General features: G+C 31.6%; 3 protein-coding genes across 3 annotated transcripts; all 3 read right to left on the reverse strand.

Annotated features, from left to right (window-relative positions):
* Positions 1–12: 12 nt before the first annotated feature.
* On the reverse strand, positions 13–603 carry LOC132270398 (uncharacterized). The gene has a single exon (XM_059771582.1). The coding sequence runs from the start codon at positions 601–603 to the stop codon at positions 13–15; it is 591 nt and encodes a 196-aa protein (XP_059627565.1).
* Positions 604–4,742: 4,139 nt separating this feature from the next.
* Positions 4,743–6,071, reverse strand: LOC132270399 (LOB domain-containing protein 23-like). The gene is made up of 2 exons (XM_059771583.1): positions 5,919–6,071; positions 4,743–5,045 (listed from the first exon to the last, which is right to left on the reverse strand). The coding sequence occupies exons 1-2, from the start codon at positions 6,069–6,071 to the stop codon at positions 4,743–4,745; spliced, it is 456 nt and encodes a 151-aa protein (XP_059627566.1).
* Positions 6,072–8,229: 2,158 nt separating this feature from the next.
* On the reverse strand, positions 8,230–9,021 carry LOC132270400 (secreted RxLR effector protein 161-like). Its single transcript, XM_059771584.1, has one exon. The coding sequence runs from the start codon at positions 9,019–9,021 to the stop codon at positions 8,230–8,232; it is 792 nt and encodes a 263-aa protein (XP_059627567.1).
* Positions 9,022–10,181: the final 1,160 nt, after the last annotated feature.

A 10,181-nucleotide genomic window follows, 5' to 3' on the forward strand; every position in this document is an offset into this window, starting at 1 on the left:
GTGAACTGGATTCTATCCCTTTCCACTATTTTCCCATTCCTCATCTTCAGATCTAAACCTAAATATATCATTGTCATCTTCCAAATCATACTCATCCTCAAGATGTCCTCTATTGTTCTCATTCACATTGGTGTCATTGTCATTCAGATTAGTGTCATCATTGTCATTGACATTGGTCTCATTGTCTCTCACATTACTGGCATCATTGTCATTGACATTTGTCTCATTATTATCCAGGTTACTATCATTAAAATTAATGTCATCAAAATTCCTATCATCAAAGTCCATGGCCTCAATTGAGCTAAATTCAGGACTCACATCAGTGACAACCTTGTCAATATACAAGTCTATCAATCTCTTACTAGCATTTACTTTAAACATCTCTAACACATCTTTATCACTATCCACATGGATTCTAACAGAAGACGCACGAACAACACAAGACAGATACAGTGACAAAGTGACAATAAGTGGAATATGAGATAAAGCTAAAGTTGTTACATCTTTAACAAGATTAAAGATGCTATAAAAATCCGGATCAACACTAGTTATAAAAGTTAGGTTACTCTTGTAGTGAGCAATAATATTATGAATTGATTCCATCATTGTAACAATTAAAATTGTAAAAAAACAAATAATAAACAAAAATTAAACAAAATGTACGCCGAACAATGAATTGAAAAACTACCTCCAAATTAGATGAAAAAGCAATTATAAACACCCTAAACTAAATAGAGTAATAATAAACAAAAACCCTAAACTAAATATAGAGTAATAGAAAATAGATACCCTAAACTAATTAGAAACACCGAAACCCTAACTTATACATTTTGATTTTGCAAAAAAAATCAAGTAGATATTGTAAAAATTTTCACATACCTTTAACTCAAAGCACTTTAATGTTGCAAATCAGTAGGTTGGAGTTCCGATTGTTTTCATGCGATGTCGCGCAAACCCTAACTCATTTTTCGCAAAAACGAACTTGGATTTGATGCCGAATATGGAAAACGAAATCGTTTGTTGATGCAATCTTTGGTAAATCCCCCTCTCTCTCTTTATCAATGTGAACTTTAGGCTTGGCAGAGCACATACAAACTTTCTCTCTCTCTCTCTCTCTCTCTCTCTCAAAGTGTTGAAATGATATAAAACCCTAACTTACACGATCTCATATTGATTAGGCATATGAAAGGACATCCGTTTTGGGAAATAGAGGTACAATTGAATGCAATTTCCCTTCAAAAGGATATGTATAAGGCAGCTGTGTATAACTGACGTAGTGACGTTATGCTTAGACAATAACATAGGGTACTTTAGTAATTTCAAATGGCAACGTGATGGCATTTCAGTAAATTTGACTGGTCCGGTAGTGTATTTGACAGTCCGTCACACATAACGGAGGCCTGTGTAGGATATTTTTATTTTTAGGGGAGGTCAAAGTAAATTCCCAAACTACAGGGGAGGTCTGTGTAATTATGACAAACTATGGGGGAAGTTTGTATAAATTATCCTTACTTGTTTGATAACTCTGATTTTTTGGCGAGGACTTGATCAATCCGCGTTCTGAAAGTGGGGTATCACATCCATCTTCCATCTCAATCACTTCAGACACTTCCATCTTATCTCCCATCTCAATGGAACAATTCGAACCATAGATCTATAACACCATTGTAGTGTTCATACTCTTCCCGTGGACCTTGCGGGGAGCATTGTTGGGGAGGTGTTTGGAGTCCTGGGGCTTTCCCACCAGGAGGTCATTTGCGTAATTAACGAGGGTTTGGTTGTATTGCTCTGCTTAGTTATGGATTAGCTTTTGCCTAATTTTTTGCAGTTCTTGTACGGCAAGGGGAGCCCTCGATAATCTTGTACGTTTCTTTTTTTCCTTTATTTATAAAAATCTCATTTAGGAAAAAAAATGTCTTGTATATATCTCTATATGTGCATGCATGTGTGTATATATGTTAGTTTTGTATAACTGTGTATATCTATTCAAGTGTATGTGCTTGTATATCATTGTATACATGTATTTACATACACATGGGCTTAATTATTTAATCATTTTTTAATTCAATTCCAAATTACGATTTATCCAAATTGGGATTGAAATTCAATTACACTTGAATTTCAAAGTTTATTCAAACGGTGAATTTGGAGTTGAATCCGTGAGATTGTAATACTATGAAATTAAAATTTTAATGCATTCCCATTTCCAATCCAATTTAAATTTGACGCAACCAACCATAGCCTTACTATATTTGGGCTGTTTTCCAGAGAACACGAGCTCTTACCCATTGCACGATGCAAGTGTGAGGACTCGGGTTCAATTATGAAGGTAGTGATTTCAGCTAAATAATGTCAATGTAGCACTCCATGTAGGTGGGATCAGCACTGGATAATGGTATTGTTGGTGTTGGTGGTGTTTTTACATGTGTTATATTACATGCATATGTAAATGCCCATTTGGCCTTGTTTCACATGGAAAATGCCTTTTTTTTTTTTTTTTTTTTTAATTGATCTACAATTATTATAAATTAAAGTTCCCACCCATCCTCTTGAGGAGAACCTAATAATGATCTTTCAGCAGCGCCTATTTTCCTTTTCTTTTACTTCTACTTGTAAGCTGTGGAGATTTGATTTTTTTTTTTTTAATTTTATTTTATTTCCACCTAATATCCCTACATGAAACAAATATAAATAATAAATACCCCTTGGGCATTGTTAGAAGGGTAAAAGAACAATACGTAACATTTTACAATTACTTTATTTCAGATTTTGCAGGAAAGTGATTTGATAGGGTTTTCGCACAAATTTTAAACCTTAAGGATATTTATAGCACATTTTTAGAAATAGGGGGGGTGAAAGTGTGTTTCGGAGTATATAATAAGGGTGTTAAGTGCACTTTACCTTATAATACAAATGCAATATTTTTGGAAAGCTAAAAGGGCTAAACAAACATTAAAGCATTGCTCTATGTCAAGGACTTGCAAAAAGTAATTTGAAGGGTGCTTCCACACATTTTTAAAACAATAAGGACAGTGACAGATCCTTGAATTTTTTTTTGGGAGGGGGGGAGGGGGCGCCATTGAAGAAAACCAATTTAAAGATCGTTTTTTTTTAAAAAAAATTATAATAATCATAAGAACCTAATTACTTAAAGAGAGCCGGATTATTTTAGTATCTTTTAAATTCACAAAAATCAAAGGGGGCACGTGTGTATAATGGAGTATTTTAAAAAATTGAGTGAGCCCATTTCTTAAATTCTAACAAAACACATAGTAGTAACACAAATAAAAAAATTTTCCAAGTCTGCCCACACTGATCTTATGTTAGGTCTGTGATTAAGGGAGATAATAGAACATTTTTAAAAATAAGAGGTTAAAGTGTTATGCGAAGTATATTTAAAAGGTGTTTTCCGCACTTAGGCCTATATATATATATATTTATTTATTTATTTTTTTTCCTTTCTAGCGAGATCCCTTTTGATATTCACGTGATGATGTAATTTGTTATTGTTTTCTTTATCTTTAAGGCCCCAGCCCATTTTGCTCGGAGAGAAATGAAAATAAAATAAAAGAAAGGTGATGGAGGGGAATGCTATGTTGTGTTTGGTACAAATCATTCAAGGAAATTTAGGAATTTGGAGGTATACAAATTAGTCATGAACGGTGAGTTTTGTTAACCTTCAAAAAAATGGGAGGAAATAAAAGGGAAGGGCCATAAAGTTTAATAAATTTTTTTTAATATTGACATTGGCTTTATTATTAGTATTTACATAAAAGACAAAACTTACGAAAAAGGTTACAATAGTAAATTTATTAAATAATATCATTTCTTTTCCTTTCCTGGTTACTATAATTTTTTTTTTTTTTTTTTCCTTCATTAATTAGTCAAATAGAATACATGATAAACACTACCATCTCATTTCCTTTATCTCCTAACTAATATCATCATTTCTTTTTTTATTCATTGTACCAAATATAACCTAAAAGAGAGCTCATAAAATAAGTCATGAGATCTTGTAGGAACAACACGTGTCATGTTGAGTATATGTTATCTCTTTATAGGGTTGGAGGTGGTACTGTGGAGGATGAAACTTGGATAAACCAATATATGTTCTGATTGGATTTTGAATTGGGATTTGTTGGGAATTCCAAGCGCAATCCACCCAAGTTGTGCTTCTGATTGGATTTTGAATTGGGATTTGTTGGGAATTCCAAGCGCAATCCACCCAAGTTGTGCTTGAATGTCACTCAATATTTTTTAATTTAATTTATACTTATAATATTCTTGAAATTAAACTTAATTTAGAAGAAAATTCTATATATATATATATATATATATATATATATATATATATATATCTATTTCTCTTTGTGTTTTTGAAGGTATTGATTTAATTCTAAGAAGCTTGAATTGATATGAGTTGACTAAGTAATACTTTGTTTTGTCATTCGTCAAATAACTTTCTCATAAAATATTTTTCTTTTTAGGTAAAAATATATATAACTGACGGAAATTATTTTTGAGTTGACTAAATAAACATTTTTTAATAAATATTTTACTTTGTAAATATTTTACTTAAATTTTTAATAACAAACCACTACCATATATATATATATATATATATATATATATATATATATATATATATATTACATCCAAACAAACCCTACCCATAAACTTATTCATAGAGGAAAGGAAATTTTGCGCAAATATTAATTCATATGCTTTCAATTAAACCCTAGCTAGTAAAACCAAGTAGTGGAAGGGACATGTGATGGCTGCCCAACAGTACTATTTTGCTCTGCCAAGAAGGTCATGTTGTTGAAGCTTGGAGCAGCAACATTTTGTTCATGAACACTACTAGTATTACTCATTAGGAAGGCAATGTCCGCTTGGACCCTGGCTACCTCACTTTGTGCTTTGTATATTTGTTGATGCAACGCAGAGATGATACCGGCACAGCCATAAACCGGGTTTTGAATCCGGCATTGTGCCTCGTAGTGTAAGGAATCTGCAGCTTCAGCTCGGAGATGAACCGGGAGTTCCTGATCATCATCAACCAAGATTCAAATGTCATTCATATAGGAATTAGTTTAAATTCACTCATAATTGTATTTATAGCATTATAATGTAAATGGAGTAATATATTCCGTATCCAACCATCAAATTAATAGTCATGGAAAGCATTCAAATATATATAGCCAATATGTAATTTACATGCAACAAATTTAGGGTTTAATTTCTAAAAAAGCCATCTGCAATGGGTATGTGTTAGAGATGAAAAAATAGAATTTAAATGAGCAAATAAAGAAGTAAAAAAAAATATTTTGTAGGGGATATGCTGCTAAATTAAGCTATAGTATCCAGTGTAGTAATATACTCTGTTTTTTGTGGTTGCGAAATCATGCATATATATGATATAAAAGAAAACATAAATATACAATTTTTAAAAAATACGAACTTTTCTTAAAAAATAAATAAATTATTGCATACTTGCAAAGGAGATTGGGACCCGACATATCAATTCACTGAAAATAAACAAAGATGTTAAAAAAACTTAATTAGTCATTCTTGATATTAATAATCAAAGATTTGTGTTAATCTAATCGAAGATTTGCACCGAAATCTTTAAATGTGCTGTTTTTATTTGCAAAATATAGTGAAGTGGGACCTAATATGAGTTCCGTTAATCATTGTGAATAAACACTGTTTGACCAAGGATTTCAGATTAAATCCACGGATTTAAAATCATTTCTCATTAAAAAGCTATTGTATTGAGTAGCAAATGACTTGACAATATAGGTTAAATATTTTTTTTTGACTCAACAATATAAGAAAACTGACTCTTTAGCTTCATTATTAGATATCATAAATGGCTACAGATTAAATAAATAAAAGCATATACATAAATATATTACCCGAAGCATCCTTCCAATATTGCTAGCACCATAGATTCTATGAACACAAGAAAATCTTGGAGGATTATTTGAAGGAAAATAAGGAGCGAAAATGCAATCTGAAGGGCATCTTCTTCTCAAATACTTGCAAGCTGCACAACGAGTGGATGTCATTTTGAGATCCTCACAAAATCCTAAAAAATCTATTCCCAAAGATTGTCTGGATCTTTTGTTCTTGAAGAAAAAAATCTACTGTAGATTTAATTGTTCAATTAAGATATAGATGGTGAGTATTTGTAATGAGGTATAGCTATGGAGAGAGGAATTTCTAACGGCTATATTTTTCAAAACTTTAGGTAATATAAGGAAAGTTTCCAATTGGAGAAGACGTATGGAATTGGTATGAAATATTTTGAACATTTTCTTCTCTAGGCAATACTCAAGTTGACATTTAAAACTCTCCAATCCAAATATGAACTCTGTGGCCAACTTAAACATGTGAGCAAATATTTAAATGTTCTTATTATGGTTCCATTTTGACAGTAAATTTAGAGTGGGCCTCCTCTAAGAAAGATTAAATAAATGATAAAAATATTGTGTGGATCGAGTAAAATTTTTATTTTTATTTTTATTATCAAAAAACACATTTACACAATCACTTAAGAGACTTGAAACATCCACTATCTATTTTAAAGGATAAAAAAGTATCGATCAGGAAACTGCAACCTTTAGTAACTAATAACTGATATATATATATATATATATATATATATATATATATAATTTTAACATAAACTAATAACTGATCTTGAAAATTAAAAAATCTCTTTGCTTTTTATATAGTAGTAATTGATCAATTGTTATGTGAACATTATACCTGCTTGATTGGGATGCGGATACACTAGTGAAAATTTAAATTTCATGAGTCTGAAAATGGAAATTTTTTACCATCAACTTATCGAGTATCACTATCAATTGGCCACTGTTCCCTTATTTTCAGAGTCAAAATTCATCATGTGCAATCAGATTATGATCTGAGAAGATGGCTTCGATTTCCTTTTTTCTCTCTTCTCTGCATAAGTTTCGAAATTTTGATCTAGGATTTGAGAGTGTTGACCCAGAGCCAATAAAACAAAAAGTAGACTAATGACTTCAATTTCTTTTTCTTCTTTGTTTTCTTTCATCAGACTCTAAATTTTGACAAAGGAGTTGAAAGTGAAAATTTAAACCTATTAATGTTTGACATAATAAGAATTACTTTAACAATACAATAATTAGCCCATTAGGATTCAACTTTGATGCACAAAAACACAATGAGTTATAAAATGTAGAAGTAGTACATATCTTACCTTGATCCATTATGAGTAAGAGACTTTGAACCTTAGTTATTGATGCTGACTGAGCCAAAAGTTAGGTTTCGTCTATTCTGAATAACCAATGTTGAAATTATAAGATCTTCAAACCACTTCTTTCTCTATAGTTAATGGGTACAAATTGTGGTGTTTCATTTCACAATTCACGTTATAAGAGAGTATAGTTTGGGACCCTTTTATATAACATTAGTTCATTAAAGTTAGTCTTCCCATAAAAGACTTTTATATTTTCATAAGAACACCAAGAGTTACAAGAAATCTTAACTCTTCATTAACTATTCATTAAGTGAACAATAACTTCAAGAGTTACTAAAGGATCACTTTACTTTTCATTAAGTGACCGCTAACTCAAATTCCATTAGTGAAGTATTAATCACTTAATAAATAAAAGAGTATATATGTAACTCAAATTACGTTAGAAGTCTTATCTATCTTTACACTTTTGGTTTTTCATATAGGTGCACTTAATATTGGATCACCTTCCAATTAATTTCTTAAAACCCTCTTCATGGAAGTATCTAATATAGCATATATATAATAATGTAAAGGCCACATAAAAGAGATAAATTTCTAACAATCTCCCACTTGGCCTACATAATTATGCCATTTATTAGATTATTCACATAATATGGCCATCATTCTTTTTCAAAGAAGAGGTTGCACCATCTCCATTAGATTCTGTTCAATGAAACCACAAATGCCAAACCATTGTAGTTATTGAATCACTCATCGATTCAATACCATTCAACAATTATAGCATTAATACCTTCATCAACTTGAATCGGTGAGATTTAACTAATACTAATGACATAAAAAGTAATGGTGATTAGTGCTAATTCATCATTAACGATCCAGTATTGCTTTTATATTTAAATGTGTACGAAAGTTGAAAGCAACACAACATAATTATCATATTGTCATAAACATAATGTGATCACACCAAAAATATCAATACACTTTTAACCCAAACATAAAAGACTTTCCACCAAGCCCATGCGCGCAACATGATCCTTAAAGAGCTTAAGTGAGAGACCTTTTGTCAATGGGTCTGCTAACATGAGTGTAGTACTGATATATTCAATTGAGACAATTTGATACAAAACCCTTTCTTTCGCAGCAAGATACTTGATATCAATATTCCTCGATCCTCCAGTAGTTTTGTTATTCTTAGAGAATCGAATAGCAGCATCATTATCACAGTAAATTTTCAAGGGTTTTGTAATCGAATCAACAACACTTAATCCTGTGATAAAATTTCTTAACCATATTGCATGACACGTGGCTTCATAACATGCTACGAATTCGGCCTCCATAGTGGAAGAGGCAACTAGTGATTGCTTTTGACTCTTCCATGAAGTAGGCCCCTCTGCTAGCATAAAAACATATCCAAAAGTAGACTTTCGAGTATCCATGCGTTCAGCATAGTCAGAATCTGAATAACCAATAACCTCAAGGTTATCTGTCCTTTTATATGTAAGCATGTAGTCTTTAGTTCCTTGCAGATAACGTAGTACTTTCTTGACTGCTTTCCAATGATCAATACCTGGATTATTTTGGTATCGACCAAGCATACCTACCACATATGCTAGATCAGGACGTGTACAAACTTGAGCATACATAATACTCTCAACTACAGAAGCATAAGGAATTTCCTTCATTTGTTCCTGTTCAATATCATTTTTGGGACATTGGAATTCACCAAATTTGTCACCCTTAACAATAGGGGCAACAATATTCGAACAATGCTGCATGTTGAATCTTTTAAGAACCTTATCAATATAGGCTCATTGGGATAATCCTAAAAGACCGCGAGACCTATCTCGGTGAATTTCAATACCAATAACAAACGATGCTTCACCCATATCTTTCATATCAAAATTCCTTGATAGGAATTGTTTTGTCTCATGTATCATTCCCATATTATTGCTGGCAAGCAATATATCATCAACATACAATACTATAATACAGATCTTACTCCCACTGATCTTAAGGTATATACATGAATCCACTAGAATCTCGTTAAAACCAAAGTTGGTTAAAACTTTATGAAACTTAAGATACCATTGTCGAGAAGCCTGCTTTAGACCATAGATGGACTTTTTAAGCCTACACACCTTGTGGGTCTTGCCTTTATCCTGAAAACCTTCAGGTTGGTCCATATAGACCACTTCATGCGAGTCACCATTTAAGAACGCTGTTTTGACGTCCATCTGATATAACTCTAGATCATAATGAGCTACTAATGCCATAACTATTCGAAGGGAGTCCTTCTTGGAAACTGGAGAAAATGTTTCCTTATAATCAATCCCTTCTTTTTGAGTGTATCCTTTAGCAACTAATCTGGCCTTGTATCTCTCAATATTACCTTTGGAATCACGTTTGGTTCTGAAAATCCATTTGCAACCAACAGTTTTGGATCATTCAGGTAATTCTACAAGATCCCAGACTTCATTATCCTTCATGGATTTCAACTCTTTATTTATGGCATTAAGCCATAGAGTTGATTTATCGCTACTTATGGCTTGAGCATAAGAAATGGGATCATTTTCCAAGCCAATATTGTAATACCCCTAGTTTCCAAAAGGATAGAATGGGAATTTAATTTTGATAATTTTGAGTTTTATTGCATTTTTAATATGTGAGCTATGTGTTTTGGTTTGTTTAATTGATTAAGTGTGTATTTATTTTTAAATAAATGATTTACTTAAATTTATTTTAATTAATTACTTGAATAATTTGATTGAGTTAATTGTTTTATTTGAATTAATTGGCTTCTTTTTGGTTTAGTTGCATCTTCGTTTTATTTGACTTAAGTTATTTGATGTAGTTATTTAATTATGGGAATTAAGTGAATGAATTGTTTTAAAACAATACGTTAGTTAAACAATAGGGTTAAGAAGGTTGTATAGTG

Source organism: Cornus florida, unplaced genomic scaffold (assembly GCF_030987335.1).
Source record: "Cornus florida cultivar Cherokee Brave unplaced genomic scaffold, ASM3098733v1 CherokeeBrave_3.0.0_Hap2_Chr08, whole genome shotgun sequence".
Lineage (NCBI taxonomy): Eukaryota > Viridiplantae > Streptophyta > Magnoliopsida > Cornales > Cornaceae > Cornus > Cornus florida.

What these genes read in the sequence shown, in the direction of transcription:
- LOC132270399 (XM_059771583.1), bottom strand. Translation starts at nt 6,071, where the DNA reads ATGACATCCACTCGTTGTGCAGCTTGCAAGTATTTGAGAAGAAGATGC. An exon ending in ATATTGGAAGGATGCTTCGG is followed by an intron (nt 5,046 to 5,918) that starts GTAATATATTTA and finishes GATGATGATCAG; the next exon opens with GAACTCCCGGTTCATCTCCG.
- LOC132270398 (XM_059771582.1), bottom strand. Translation starts at nt 603, where the DNA reads ATGGAATCAATTCATAATATTATTGCTCACTACAAGAGTAACCTAACT.
- LOC132270400 (XM_059771584.1), bottom strand. Translation starts at nt 9,021, where the DNA reads ATGCAGCATTGTTCGAATATTGTTGCCCCTATTGTTAAGGGTGACAAA.